Source organism: Bipolaris maydis (genome assembly GCF_028858645.1).
Source record: "Bipolaris maydis strain C4 unplaced genomic scaffold PSV08scaffold_3, whole genome shotgun sequence".
NCBI classification, from domain to species: domain Eukaryota; kingdom Fungi; phylum Ascomycota; class Dothideomycetes; order Pleosporales; family Pleosporaceae; genus Bipolaris; species Bipolaris maydis.
This window is the reverse complement of record NW_027093859.1, coordinates 1,902,031-1,917,289: the sequence shown is the minus strand read 5'-3', so window position 1 is coordinate 1,917,289 and position 15,259 is coordinate 1,902,031. Positions and strand designations below refer to the sequence as shown.

General features: G+C 51.5%; 3 protein-coding genes across 3 annotated transcripts; 2 read left to right on the top strand and 1 right to left on the bottom strand.

The window, feature by feature from the left end:
- Window positions 1-2,115: 2,115 nt before the first annotated feature.
- On the bottom strand, window positions 2,116-6,865 carry PSV08DRAFT_408081 (nonselective cation channel; the record flags this gene model as incomplete). The annotated part of the gene is made up of 4 exons (XM_014222045.2): window positions 2,116-3,280; window positions 3,463-3,732; window positions 4,611-6,387; window positions 6,441-6,865. The coding sequence occupies 4 exons, from the start codon at window positions 6,863-6,865 to the stop codon at window positions 2,213-2,215; spliced, it is 3,540 nt and encodes a 1,179-aa protein (XP_014077520.2). The 3' UTR covers window positions 2,116-2,212.
- Window positions 6,866-8,245: 1,380 nt separating this feature from the next.
- Window positions 8,246-9,056, top strand: PSV08DRAFT_399899 (uncharacterized protein; the record flags this gene model as incomplete). Its single annotated transcript, XM_014222044.1, has 2 exons — window positions 8,246-8,703; window positions 8,762-9,056. The coding sequence occupies 2 exons, from the start codon at window positions 8,246-8,248 to the stop codon at window positions 9,054-9,056; spliced, it is 753 nt and encodes a 250-aa protein (XP_014077519.1).
- A 1,651-nt stretch (window positions 9,057-10,707) lies between these two features.
- Window positions 10,708-15,067, top strand: PSV08DRAFT_408080 (major facilitator superfamily domain-containing protein 5). The gene is made up of 4 exons (XM_066093794.1): window positions 10,708-11,096; window positions 11,153-11,851; window positions 11,905-12,252; window positions 13,696-15,067. The coding sequence occupies exons 1-4, from the start codon at window positions 10,853-10,855 to the stop codon at window positions 14,748-14,750; spliced, it is 2,346 nt and encodes a 781-aa protein (XP_065949610.1). The 5' UTR covers window positions 10,708-10,852; the 3' UTR covers window positions 14,751-15,067.
- Window positions 15,068-15,259: the final 192 nt, after the last annotated feature.

Here is a 15,259-nt window from a genome sequence, read left to right as displayed (position 1 = left end):
TGCTGTGCGGTGTGTAGTACACTGTGTGGGTGGAGTACTCGTAGGGTATCGCATCCACGCCTGCGCCATGCCGTGTACACGAGACAACACCCACCCACGTGCCCTCGCTCTCTTCAGCTGTCCTACAACTACCCATGCACATCCATACAGCCATCCAGACTCTCTCTGCGCCCGACACCAGCTTGTTTTTTTGCCTTCGTCTCACCCCTCACCTGCAAGACGTACGCTAGAAGATGCAATGCAGCCGCCAGCACCAGACCAGGGACACGAATAAGCAACGGCCTGGATCTCCACACTGCCGTCCGCCCTGAACAGCCCATACATATCCCGTCCAGTCGCGCTCTCTCTCTCTCTCATGGAAAAAGCGCGCCGAGGACCTGCCGACCGCTGATCGCAGGCCCTCCACCACGGATAACCTCACGAGCTGAAACACCCCAGCCCACATACGCCCTCAACGTCATCAGGCCCAGGTCCGCAAGAGAGAAGGGCCCGTGGCGCGCCCTAGGCCTGCCGGCTCCTGAAAGCCTTCTTTTTGCAAACGCACCACAAACCGAACGAAAAAAGAAGACATTCGTGACTTTGCCCGTAATGTGACTTTGTGCAGTGACCAGCCCACCAACCAACCACCAAGTCAACCAAACCAACCAAGGAAACAAACAAAAAATACCCCCCGTCCCTCCCGTGATCCGCGCAAGCGAACACACTCAGACCCTCAAACCTTTGCGCCGCCCAAAAAACCTCTACTGAACCACCCTTTCTTGCCTTGCCAACACATCCTCGCTTCGTTTTTCCGTTGCCCTTTTTTACCTAACTTGCCTCTCCCCTCCTCACCTCGTTTCCCACCATGCCACGTGCCAGTCTCGCATCAAACTTCCCTGCAACCTACTTAGTCCCCACCCCAACCCCCCATGTCCATGCAACAATGGCCGCCGCTTTAAAATCGTTTGCAAGGTGCAGCAGCCGACCTTGTTGTCTTCGTTTACCAATACACCGGACCCGTATCTCTCTTCCTGTCAAAGCAAACCACGAAAAAAAACGAAAAAAAGCTTATGGGAGGTGCAAGTAAGTATGTTTCAGAACTATCGGGAAGGGGGGGGGAGTGGGTGGGTGGGATATGCTAACCTGTCAACCCACCGTCCGGGCCGCGGGACGATGACCTGAGAGTGGAGGGGGGTACAGAGCTAGGCTTGGTGTAACGGGCGAAGGCGTTTTTTTTTCGGAGTAAGTAGGGCGGCCTTCCTGAGTAGTAGTGGGCCTTGAACACGTTTCAAGAGTTCAACATCGAAAAGTCAAACGTTTTGGCATGCATTGCAGATTTTTTGGTTCGTCGGGTACGAAATCTCTTCTTCTTCTTCTTCTCTGGAGGTGAACTTTTTAGGTCAGAAAGGGATTCCCGGCTAACAAAATGTGGAAACGAGTGGTTCTGTTATTTACCGCGCGCGAGAAGTCGCGGGATGAGATTCATTTCGAGGGAGAGGATAGAGTTAGATTTGCGCATGGGAATGGGGATGCGAGGGTAACGAAAACAAAACCTTGGGGGGAGGGTTATCATACACGGTGTACATGGGGTAAAGGGCCTAACCTACCTGCCTTGCTAGGTACATACGTAGGACATCTCCTCTACTATTAGTTTTGTACGAGTAATAGAGAACCAAGATGGGCAGCTTTGCCGCTGGCCACAAGCATGGGTTCTCTTCAGTCTGCCTTGAGGGTCAGCGCAACCCCACCCGTTTACAAAGCAACATGCACTCTGCTGACTGAGGCGTTATGAACTGTTTAATCCTCGGAATGATTTGGGCGAGGGAGGGTTGTACACAGTAAGATGACGGCGCTTTTTTGTCACATGCTCTGCACGTGAGATGAAGAAAGGAAGGGAGGAGACCCTTGATATACTATCCGGCCAGCCGCTGTCTGTGCCCCGTCGGTTCTATGGTCCAAAGGACATGACTTATGAACCACACGCCGGCAACGATAAAAAAACATGCAGGGATTACACGGGAAGGGGGGGGGAAAAGCCCCAAGCGCAAAACAAAAAAACGGTTGCGCATGAGCGGCATGCGCATGCGGCATATATTAAAATAAAAATGTCCCGGTGTAGTTTAAGTAAATATTGGTTTACTACAATCTTCTTTTCTTTTGCTCTTTTTTTCTGTAGTTTTGTTAAATCGCAAGTTTCTACGTTACATACAGACACATGTGCAATTACTTTACTTTACCATCCTCGCCATCGCACCCAAACATCTACCACCGTCTCACCATGCCCCTCAGAATCAATGACAAGATACCATCCAAACCCTGCACCGGCGACGCAAGCGTGGTTCGGCCAAACCATGACCTTGTCCCCAATCACCAAGTCATTACACGCGTCCCTGTCGCCTTCCCAAGTCAGCACGCCGTGCTCTTGGCTGATGCGCCCGACTGTCCAGCCCGTCCGGCCTGCCTGCTCGTCATAAATGTGCTTCGCGGATGAGTTGCCCAGGTCAGGCGTTACGATCCCCCAGCCAGCGTACGACTTGCAGGGCTCGCGGCCCATGGCGAGGGAACCGGCTGAGACGAGTGCCTCGGGTTTGGCGCGCTCGTTGTAAACGCTTGTTACCTCTAGCAGCATGCGGATGCCGATGTTGGACTTGGAGAGCGGTTGGAATGCTGGCGTTGGCTCGGCAGACGAAAACGTGGGTGGCCGCGCGTGTGTAGCGACTTGTTGGCAGTCGAGCAACGGATACACGCCTGCGTGCAGTTCGACCAGGTGCTGGGCCTGCAGCCGGGAAAGCACCGTCTGAAACTCGCGAACCCGTGGGGAAGTGCGGGAAAGCATGTTCTGTGCTGCTGTGGCAGTCGGCGTCGCACCAACACTCAGCACCAGTTTTCCAGCGAAACTCGCCGGCACGGCCTTAGTCGCTGCCTCGAGCCCGATTAACTCTTCGATCAACCCGTTGGCCGCATCGTCTTCAGAGGATCCAGCGTAACTGTGGCCGAAGTGACTGTAGAAACCTTGTAAGAAGCACTTGGATCCTGTTTCTTGCGTCTTTGAAATGATTGTTGAGACGAGGGTTGGGAAGGATGGAGATGACGTCTTGATGCCTGCGCGCTCGTAGCCTGTGTCGATTTTGATAAAGATGCCCAACTCGACTTGACTTTCTGACGCAGCGAGACGCTGGAAAAGCTTGAGGAATGCATCCTGGTTATCGATGATGAGGCTAACAGATCGCGGTTTGAGTTTCTCGGCCAGAGCTATCAGGCGTGGTATCCCTGATTGCGGAACCGGTACGCCATAGAGGATCTACACGTGTGACGTCAGTGAAATGATTCCTTTCCCCTGTGATCTAACAATGATGAGTGTAGAGTAAACGCTGGGTCCTGAGACAAGCCCATCATTCCATATCCCAAGACAGCTTTTATGCTGTGCACAACACCCCATAAAAAACAAAAAATAGAATATAGCAAAGAAAGGAACAAACATACACTAGCATCCCTCCCCTTGCCCTGCTCCTCCAACACTACCTCTGCCAAATGCTCCGCCTCGATAATCGTACTGACAATGAAATTCGCAGCGCCTTGCTCTCCAACCTGCAGCTTAGATAGCTCCGCTGTCTTATGACTCTTGACGTGCGCGCGAAACCCCACACCTAGCTCTTTACACACATTGAGCATGGCATTGCAGTTGCGCTTGATGAGTGCCCGGTCCAGTACTACGGCTGGTGTGGGCAATTCGTTCAGCGTTTTGCCAACGAACTGGGCGGCGAGCGACGAGGAAGACGGGAGGGGGTAGTTTTGGAGAGTGGACGGGCCGGACATGGTGGGTTAGGACGAGCAATCCTGTTTAGAAGATTCTGTTTTCTTTTCTTTTCCTTTCGTGCCTTCGGATGTAGACCGGGATGGAGTGGGATGGGTAGACGTCAGTAGCAGGTTTGTTTTTGAAGGTATGCGGGTTGGACCGCCGAGTGCTGGGTTTCTGGGAAGCGAGACTGCGGAACTAGGTGGCTCTACGATATATATATATAATTTTGGCGTTCTGCTCTCTTGTTCTACTTTTGCAGGATTCTTGACGTGGGGGCCTTACATTGGAGCTCTCCGTCGGACAAATAAAGTGCGGTCGGTACCTTCGCGGCCGGGCGAACTTGTGAGAAGGATTTCCAAGGCCGCGGATCTTGGGTGAGGAAATTGGGGGAGAGAACAATCAACGAAGAGTTAGGCGATTCGAATTAGTCACGTTTAGATGAGGCAATTGCGGTTCTGATATGCTGGGGTTGGTCGTGATGGTTTGATGAGTCTTGGATGGTGCTGAGATCTCATGTCTGCGTTAGTGCGGGGACGCCCACTATCTACTGGATCGGGTACGAGGAAGCAAGAGGGAACAGGAAACGCGTTTATGAAAACTAAGCCCAGCTCGAGGCTGATGCAACAAGAGAACGCTAACCCAATGACCTTAGAATACATGAACGAATCACGCCAGAACTCCTGAATAGCACTCGAATCACAATCTTGCCCCACTCTCATAAGCTTATATATGTTCATACTTGTTAACCCGAAACTTGTCCCTATGCGTTAGGTCCAGGCCATACACTACTCAGCCTTCTCCTTCTTCCCGTCATTGCACTGCCGGGACTGACGCTCCTTGTGCCGACCGCATTTGTCGGTGCAAAACTATTCTCAAGAATGGCATCTTCGAGATCATCCTCCTCTTCAATCCGCGTCACCACGTCTTGGGGAGGCTCCTCCTCAAACACGGCCTGCAAATCAGCGTGGGGACTGAATTGTTTCCAGCTCTGCCAGAATCCAAATGTGGTGCGTTTCGAGGGCCCGGGACCATTGACGTTGAGTTGGCGGATAGGTTTCCACAGCGACCGGCGCTCATAGTAAGTGATAAAAAGAAGAATAGGGAAGTTCAAGGTTCGGACTGCTGTTATATTAATCTTATGGAACCAGCGTGGTGAGAGGACGAACTTCAGCGGAAGAAGTATTACAAAGGCGAGAAGGTTAAAGGGCGGGCGATAAGCGAAAAGGGAGTCGGACTTGACACCTTCAAAGGTCAAGACAGCGCGGCGAAACTGAATCTCTGCCGTCGCATCGGCTGCGATCTTGGAGAAGGTGTTTGACAAGATTGACACCAAAACGGTCAGGAATAGGGTGTTACCAAGAAATGCGTAGACGACCATGAGTGCAGGGCCGAGAATCTCATGAAAGCCAGGCGCTTCGTCGATTCCCGTACCGTCAAGACCGAACCAGATCCACAACATCCACTTGGAAATGGTAATCGAGTTTGGTGATTCTTCATAACCAACTTCGGGGTTGCTGATGCTCAGCCATTTGAGCGCCAAGAGGAAACCACCAAAACACCAGACAGCGATCAGACTCAATGCCGTGAATTCTTTGACCATGGCTCGTAGGGCGATAAAAAGCATATTGTCTGGCATCAGATTGAACGCGATACGCGGAAAAAGAATAGGCGCGGCTACGGCAAGGACATCGAGGGCTTGTCGTCCAGTCTCGTCTTGTCCTGTTATCCAGCCGTGGAACCGCATCCAAATGTAGATAATGAATATGGCAGAGAACGTGACATCTAGAAAAGCCCACAGTTCCTGGGTATGCACTTCCCATCCATGTTCGAGACATGATGTCAGCTCGTCTAGCACCCAGCCCGCAGCATAAACCATGAAGATCAACTCAGGCCAGGTAAGGAAATGATCCTTCCTCACTGACATGCACCAGCAGTACAAGACCAACAGTATGAGAAACTGAACCACTTCGATCATGTTGCGCGTCCTTGGAACCATGAGCCGATACTGGTTGAGTACGGGTGCCTTTCTTGGGTCGTAAAGTGAGATGGGCTTGTACTTGTAGTGGTCTGGAATAATGTCCATAAATGTAGTCGGTGTATACACGATGCGCCCTCGATAGATCGCGTCAATGACTTTCTGGCTTGCAGAACCGGAGAGTAGCACTTTGCTCTCAGACACAATGGCGACTTCCAAAGCAGTGAGCTTGCCCTCATTTTCGCCTTGACCTTGGTAATCGGAGACGTGTCGTGGTGGACACCGCTCCTCAGGGGCTCCTTGGAAGGGTTGGAATGGCGCCACTAAGATCTGCGCCAGCAGCAACAGGCCGGCTTTTCCCGTAGACTCTTCATCGTGTCGCCGCAAGATTTTCATCGCGACCAATTCGCAGAGATTGGCGCGTGTAAGATCGACAGTTTGATGATGCTGCTGAAACTGTTGATCTCGCAAGAATTGCATGCGATTTACGAGCAAACAGTAGACAATAGATATGTCGTCCTCGTCATAAAGACGGTCGACAAGTGGTTTGACAATGAGGACATTCATACGTGGTTCTCGTAGTTGGTCCACCGTGTAAGGGTCCTCAATTACGGCCAACATGAGTCTTCGTATTCTATTCCACTATCAGCAGTGAACTCCGGCTTCTCATACACCTCTTCAACTCACCGATGAATATTGAAGTACGTTTGATAACTCTTGATGGAGCTTGCACCGGGCGTTGGTGCAGTCGTTGGCTGGCCTTGGCCATTGAAACACCCATCGCTCCCGGCATAGTCTTCTTCAGGCAACAAAGTCTCCTGCTCTTGTCTGCTTTTTGCAAATCTCAACGCATCGCTCAGTGTGCGCTGGGTCTCCTGATGAGGTCGCTTCAGGTACTTTCTGAATTCGATGTGCCGTGACGGTTGGCGCTTTGGAGATGGTCTAGATGTTGGTGAGAGCTCCTCGTCTCCATTGCTGGACATAACGACAGTACTCTCGTTGCTGTCATCACTGCTGGTTGTAGCGTCGGGATGGATTGATGCTCGTGGAAAAGTGCCGTATGCAGGACTACCGTCTTTATTCCAATCGGGGCTGGAAGTTGGGCCTGACATGGACGGCTGCTGTCAGCCTCCGGTAATAGGATGGAGACGTCTGTAGATGGCACGTAATTGAGCGGGTCGCGTCCAAAAATGATTGGACTTGCGTGTGACGAAGGTGGCTAAACCTGATTGGTCTCAAAATAGAGGATGCAGCAGCATACGAAGGGGGTGGGGCAAGTATTGTGGTTTGTCAGACCCGTAACGCCCCAAGAACAGTGCACTTGGGAAAGATGTAGAACCCGGTCAACGACAATGCCTTTGTAGTCTCGGTGACGATTGAAGGTAATAGGCGGGTTGCTGGCAAGGTAGTAAAAGAAAATCCGGGCTCACCGCAGCCCTTTGAAATCGTGAGGCAATGTTTGAAGCTAAATCCCACGCCGGCTAACCATATCGGGAGTAGACCCGCCTCGTGATGCGCGACTTTCTTTCCAGAACCATCGTCTTCTTGATAAGTAGTAGTTGTGTATCATTATAATTGGTACATTACCTCAGGCATGTGCCACGAGGGCCCTCTCTTTCGTGCGTCGAAGTAAATGTGGATAATGGTAGCCACGTGAAGGCGGCGATTTTCGACACGTAGCGTTTCACCATGGATCTACCAAGCATCTAGGGTACAGCTTTGATAAATGGCAAAAAGGGTGCATTTGTGTACATATTATGCCTTGGCTATGAGAAAGCTGGGGCGCGAGCATGATTGGACTGCTTCTTGTTTACACAAATCGGATTGCTAGTAGAAAGGACTGGATTTGATGAACAACTCTATAACCAACAAACGCAGTGGGTCGTCTTAAACGACAAAGCCTGAGACCACCTTTCAAGACAAGGAAAGGAACTCAAAAATATACTTAGGTGAAAAGTAGAGTGTGAGTTAACAATTTTCGGCGCTTCCATGATTACGGTTTGCGAAAAGTGTCTATCAGAGAGGAGAAACCCTAAGCTCATTGAGACAGTACAGTGAAAGTTTGGTCACTCTCTTTAGGCAGCATTATTCACTAATAGCACCATCTTAGCCTTGACTCTGCGCGACTGTTTGCACATCTGATACCTAACCCTAATGCCGTTAGCCCTTTTCACCTTGTCTGATTCACTTTGCTATTGTTTGACTGGAAATATCTCATCTGCGCGCAGAGCGTGAGCAGATTTGTGTGAAACCCGGCGCTGCCGTATCTAGCCCTGCCTTTCCGACATGTTCATTCAAGAACAGAATGACGTATCTGTCAAAAGAGTAGCATTATGACTGTTTCTGCCTAGACAGGCGTTCACTCATGAAGAAAAAATGCCTTAGGTAAATGGCCGTCTCCCAACAGACACTCCACTTTTCTGCCTCTCTAGTCTGGAAAGCCTTTTCCTCACTTTAGTTGCACAACAAACACGTAGGAGAAGCTTACAAACATGGAGCCAGAGAGATTCCAGGATTACTATGCTACCCTAGGACTGCAGCTCGGTGCCTCACCCGAGGCGATCAAGTCTGCATTTCGTGCCTTGACTATTGAGCATCATCTCGACAGTTCTGGAATCGGTGATTCGGTCGTCTTTCGTGCTGCGCGTGAGGCCTACGACAGGCTGGCGAACGATGAGTTCCGCAAGGAGTACGATAGGACCTACTGGCACAAGAAGCTCCAGATTGACCCACCCGCTCCTAGCGCAGATGAGCAACCTTTCGGTAATACTCGCACTTATCAGTATGAAGCCGAGATGCGAGAGAGAGCTCGTAGGGCCAGTCCTCCACCGAAGAAGCCTTTCCAGAAGCCCGGTGATCCCGGATGGAAGTGCCTGAATAGCGCCGCATACCAGAAATGGCAGAAGCTGTCTGCAGAGTACTATGCCAGACATCCCGAGTGCGATCCTCCGTGAGTCGACTGTACACGAAGTGACTTTGTTGAGCGCTCTTACTAAATTCTCTTCCAGTATCGATGAGAGTAGGCCTCCAAGCCCTGGTCAAGGCGGACTGCAACATGGTCTGTTTGTCAAAATGTCTCATGAGTGTGTGCTTCGTCCTTGCAAATATCGAAGTGCGACCTGGAGAGTGCAGCCCGGTGGTGCTGATCACTGCGTGTTCTGCATGGAAGCCCGCGTCGGCTGTAGCAGGTGCCCTGGATGCGAGGCTTTGGCATGCCAAAAGTGTCTGAAGAAGATTGCTGAGATAGAGCAGAACTCATGCATTCTGGGCAACAAGGTTCCGTACACTGCATCTGGAGGTTAGAGAGGCGGCGCGCCTGCGCAAGAACGGAGATTGTCTGGGATGCGGCATCTCCGATGGACACTTGGGAGAAGTGTATGGGCAACCTGTGTGGATAGTTTTGTGATTCGAAAGATCTATGCACCTTCCTTGATGCGATTCTACCAGATACCCGGACGGGTAGTACTGTGTGCTGCCCGGACTAGGACATGCACATGCAGTGATTACTTAATTATGGGCAGTGTCCAAGCAAATGTTACTAAATGCACTATCCAATCAGATCTTTTGAGTTAACCGGGGGTTGAGTCGGGTTCGCTGTTGGTTTTGAGTGCTTATGTGATTCGGATACACTGACGCAGAAGCCACTAATCTTAATGACGACTGACAGCCTAGCCTACCGGCAGCCGACGCCTTGTCGTTCCGAACGAACTCTGTCTTACCTCGGTGTCAATGTCAGGACTAGGGATTGTGTGAAATCTGACAGCTCGATAAGTTGGGAGAAAAGGAAAGGACAGCAGAACTCAACATGGTAAGCAAGACAGGAATGATATTCTCGGCAATGACGAAAGCTTTCGCGTGCTTACTATGACGAGGCTGTGGCAAGCCCTAAAAATTTCTGGAAGAGACGACACCGATTCTGGAAGTCAATATTTTCAAAGGTAAATGGTGTTGATTTGTGTGATGTAGGAGGATGTGGCATAACAGATGCCACTAGTGCAGTTGTTACGTCATAGCTTGGCGTGCCTGGTGTGGATTTGTTTACCGTGGAAGGAATGATTTCTCAACACCATGACTGCAGTAGACGACCAGAAAACATACCGTCTCGCCATGCCAGCCACCGCTGCGACGTGACCTCCAATCTATGTTCATGCTGCACTCCGAATCAGCGATGCGAAACCACGACAGCGAAACAAGATACGGATGACATGTGAACTACGCAGACACAGATGGGTATCTTGACATGGCTATGTCTGGAAATACAGCAAAGAGCATCGATTCTTTACATAGGTTTCTGGCCTCACCAAAATGTCGACTACTCGCACGGCACTACTGGTCACTCGCATGTTGTTGACTTCTCGCTTCGTCGACCCGACCAGCCCGTCGTTCAGTGTAGCCGGACTCGTCGCTTGATCTGAGCCGCCCTCTGCATCGACCGAGCATGGAAATAGCTTGTATTCACTGCCTCAGGCTCTGCTCAGGCAGACCATGGCAGCCGGCCCAGCATTCGCACAAAGGCCTACTACTATACAGAGACAAAAGCTGTCAATGCCTGAGGCTCCCAGATTCGAAACAGGCACCACGCCGGCGGGGCGTTGCAAGGGGCCGCCGCACCCCGCGTACAGAGAAGGCGCGCACGGCCCCGGAGCCACTCGCCTTCCGAAGCGTAGCGTCTGCCCCACACTTTGGAAACGTGCAGGCGCGCCGCCCACTTTTTGACGCGCAATCCGGCCAAGCTTACTGTCAGCCCGCATGTCGACTTGAAGCACACCAGTCCGCCCAGCTCCATTTATGGCACAGTCCATCTTGGCTGATCTCAATCAGGGCTTATCCTGGTGCACCAGACGGCTTGTGAGGCGGCACTTAACATCAGACTCGCATCCCGTGTCAAGTGTATTGCTCCCTCAGCACCTCCGAGCCATCGAGGCTAACCCTTTCCGCCCACAGCCTGCCAACAAGCAATTAGCGCCATTTGACCTCATCCACTCGTCTTCTGTCCTGCTTCCCTTCTGTGTTTGCTGGCCATTCACTGTACATACCTAGGTTATCGTCTTACCCATTTACTTTCGCTCTTTTCAACACACTGCAAGTCCACATTCAACATGGACCTCTACCGAGCTACCTTTGCGGGCTCCGTACTACTGAATCTCTTTGCATTCTACCAAACCCACCGCTCCCGCAAAGCAAACACCGAGGCGGCCGTCTCGGACAAGAAAGATGGACTGGAATCCCACGAGCCCGATATGGACGGCTTGAGCAAGCTGAAGAAACGCTTCTTCCCAATCTATCTGCTCGTTAACGCCGCAGATTGGCTTCAGGGACCCTATATCTATCCCATCTACAAAGGTACATGCACGTGAATGAATACCTCCTATCCCCTGCGTACTCACACGTCTTTACAGATGAGAAAGGACTCCCCGAAGAAACAGTCGCCTTCCTCTTCCTCACAGGCTTTATCTCTGCCGGCATCTCCGCATCCTTTGTAGGCGGACTTGCAGACCGTTATGGCCGAAAGACGGCCTGCCTTGGATACTGCGCCATCTACTCCCTCTCTTGTGCTACGCTCCTTACCAACAACATCTACATTCTGTTCTTCGGTCGTATACTCGGCGGCCTTTGCGGAACGATCCTCTGGAGCGTCTTCGAGAGCTGGCTCGTCGCTGAGTTCAACCAACTTATGCTGCAAGATGGTGAGCCTCACTTGAGTGCCATCTTCAGCACCATGACCACTTCAAACACTCTGGTTGCCATTGCCTCTGGCATCTTTGCTGAATGGGTTGTCACCAAAACAGGCACGGCCAAGACCCCCTTCATGGCTTCCATTGCATGCTTGACCCTGTCCTTCCTGGCCATCTCGTCATACTGGGGCGAGAACTATGGATCCAGCAGCCGAAGGGCGTCTGAGACCGAAGGTCTTCTTCAGCAAGAAGAGGCGGCGCCGGCGCCTTCCTCAACCTCTGCTCTGCGAACAATTCTTCGTGATCGCAACATTATGATTCTCGCTTTGGTATCGGGTTTCTTTGAAGGATCACTTTTCTTATTCATCTTTTTCAAATTTCCTGCATTGAAGCTCAGCCACCAACTCTCCGGCTCGACCGATGGTAAGCAACACTCCAATGCCTCTATCTCTGAATGTGCGTCTGACATGAAGCAGAACTGCCATTCGGCCTCATTTTCGCTATCCTTATGTGCTCCATGATGCTCGGCTCTCTCCTCCACAAACATGTCTCCACATCCGCGAACCCCGTACCAGCGCAGAAGATGCTCATTGGCATCCTCGCCGTTTCTTCCGCCTGTTTCTTCATCCCTGGGCACTTCCGCGACGAACGCCTTACACTGTGGTGCTTCTGCATCTTTGAGCTCTGCTGCGGAATATACTATCCCGCTATGGGCTCGCTCAAGAGCAAGCTCATTGAAGATGGCTCACGAGCTAGCATCTATGGTATTCTTCGCATTCCGCTCAACGTCTTTGTCGTGCTAGCGCTCAGCACCACAAAGGAGGGTAAGCATTGTCCTCACAGTCATCCAAGTTAAGCATAAAAGCTAACACATGCATATAGGCGAGGCACATCGCGACACAGTATTTACGACATGCAGTGTACTGCTTATTGTAGCTGCCGTCTTTGTTCACAAGACGTTGGCCTGATTTCTTTGTTATGCTCGTGAAACTCTAGACACCAGATGGGCACGATGCGCTCATAGGGGATGGCGCACAAACTCTCAGTCTTTAGAACTTTGGTAATATGTCAGCTCTGCAGTATAGCGCCGAGGCTATGCAAACACTATTTTGTTGTTATTACCAAGTATGGTTGCTTTCTGTAAATAGCACGCGACATGCACATCGCCATCCACAATACCCACTTGTTTTGTTTTTCTGTTGTCATCGCAATCGGTTGAGTACGTATGCACAGGTAGATAGCCCGGTAGATCATATGACATCATTGTCAGCTCTCACATCGCATACCCTACACGACTTGGAACCAGACTTGTATGCGCAGCCTTGAGGTCTGTGCGATAGGGCCTCTTCGTGGCCCCCCAGTATAAAAGCATGTTCAGGGAGGCGGACTGCCCAGCTAAGGGTGAAACGACGCTGGTGGCGGCTGATGGCCAAGAGACCCACCCTTGGTACACGACCTGCCCTACCACCATCGCAATCGCAAAACGTCTCCCGCGCCTAGTCGAGCCGCGGTCACATTAGTTTACGCGCGAAGCCAACGTCGGTGCCCCAGGATCCAATGGTGCAGGTGTAGCCGCATGTAGCTGTTACTCCGCAGCCAGCTCGTATGTCATGGTCAGTCATAGTAGTCAGCAGGGGCGCCTAATGCTGTCGTCTCGCTCGATCAGCACAAGTGGCCATGATACGACTAAAACTGGGGGGTAAAGGATAGGCTGACCAAGTGTCTTTTGATATGAAGGTCAGTGCTTGGCGAGTCCAATGTACGCGTAACACTCGTTACCAGCTTGGGTCCCGCTGTTGAGTGTTTCGGCAGCAATGCTTGGCACGTGTCCCATACACGGCGATCCATGTCAGGGAATCCAGACAGATTGAGAGAGGGCCCTGTTTGACCATGATAACATCTGCATGCGAGCCGGGCTCTCGGGCCATTTGGTTCTAACCTTCCCTTTTTTTGCCCTTCATCATCTCTCTCTGTGTCTTTTTTCTTTTCCTTTTCACCTACATTCACACACACACACACACTCACCCTTCTCCGCTCCTTCCCCTCACTGCCCACGTACGCTTGACGCGAATAGAACCTCCACTGATTCAACTCGGAGGTTCATGTACATGTCACGATTGTTCTTTGTCTCTCTCATCTAGATATCTGGACATCGTTCTTTTTTTATATACAACCGCCACAATGTTAAGGTCTTTCGGAGGTATGTTACATGTTACTTTGCGATGCTTCTTCCCAAGTCTCCCCCCATCTCTAACATGAACCATCAGCACGTATATTCGCGGGCATATTCGTCGTCGTCTTCCTCATAGTTATTTTCCACAACGAGGAATCCGCTGGCACGGCTCTCCTTCCTTACCTGCCTGTCCTGCCATCAACAGGCTCATCGCAATCCTCCTCACTCCTCCGAGCATGGATAAAAGATCGATCTGCTCTCTCTGAGAAATCGTGGAAAGCAAGTCTCGACCAGCGAGAACAAATGGCAAAATCCCATCCGGATAACCCAAAGATACCCTTTTTCCCCATGGACTTTTTGAAATACCCATTCACCATCTGGGACTTTTTTCCCCCGACCTGGACCTGTCCCCATGACATCCAGCGCGTAGGCCGCATGGGCGACGGCGGAAAATGGGTCTGCGGCATGAGCGTCTACGAAGGGCTTCCCGCAGTCAAGGCCTCCGCATCGGAGGAGTCGGCCCTCTCCAACGCGCAGGACGGCCTCGTAATGTACAGTTTCGGCATCAACGGCGAATCCTCGTTTGAAGCAGAAATGCTCGAGCGCGTGCCCAGCGCCCGCATCTGGGGCTACGACTTCTCCGTCGACGCCTGGGGCCCGCAGATTGCACCGAAACACCGCCACCGCACTTTTTTCAAAAAGGTCGGGCTCGGAAAGGAAGACGCGCATGACGCCAGTCCGCCATTCTGGACTCTCCCCTCCCTCATGAAGCACAACAACCACACCTACATTGACATTTTGAAAATCGATGTCGAGGGTAGTGAGTACGATGCGCTAGATACCATGATGGACGCTTTCGACAATGTGCAATCCGCATCGGGAAAGTCGGTGCTGCCAATCGGCCAGGTCATGATTGAGTTGCACTTGGGCGACGGCATCTCGATCGACAACCAAGTCGGCGGCGGCAGCGTCGATTTCGCCCGCTTCCGCAGCTGGTGGGAGCGTCTGGAGCGCATGGGCATGCGCCCCGTGTGGATGGAGATCAATCTTTTTGCCGTTACCCTCGGCAAGACAAAGTCGAATCCTCGGTGTACAGAGTATGTCTGGGTCAATGCCCGCGATCAGAGGAACGTACTTTGGAATGTATAGAATTTTTATCGTTTTTTCTACTCCCGCCTTCATCCTTCTCCTCTGTTGGAGGGCTTTTTTTCATGGAGTATTAGACGCTGGACAAGCAAATTGGGGCGTTTTTTTTTCCTGTCATTCGATTGTTATGTGTGGCATATGGGTTATGTGTTGCTATAAGTAGACGGATATTCACACATGTTCGTAATAGAACATTTGTTTCCTTCACTCCGCCTCTCTTTCTCTTTGGGCCGTGAATCATGATGGTTCCCTTTATGCGCTATCAGCCCACCGCTGTCACATTTTCACCTGTACATACGTATAAATATTTATCAGCCCAGCCATGTCACAAGCAAAACAAAACACCTCCAATTATTCAATCCTCAATCCCAATCCCACACATTCCTAGATCCCCATCTCTCTCTCCCCTCCTTCCTCCCCCCCCCCCCCGGCTCCAACCGCGGCCCCCGAAACCCCTGCGAAACACACCCGGTCGCCAACCCGCTTTCGGCCCGATCCCCCCCACTTTTGCT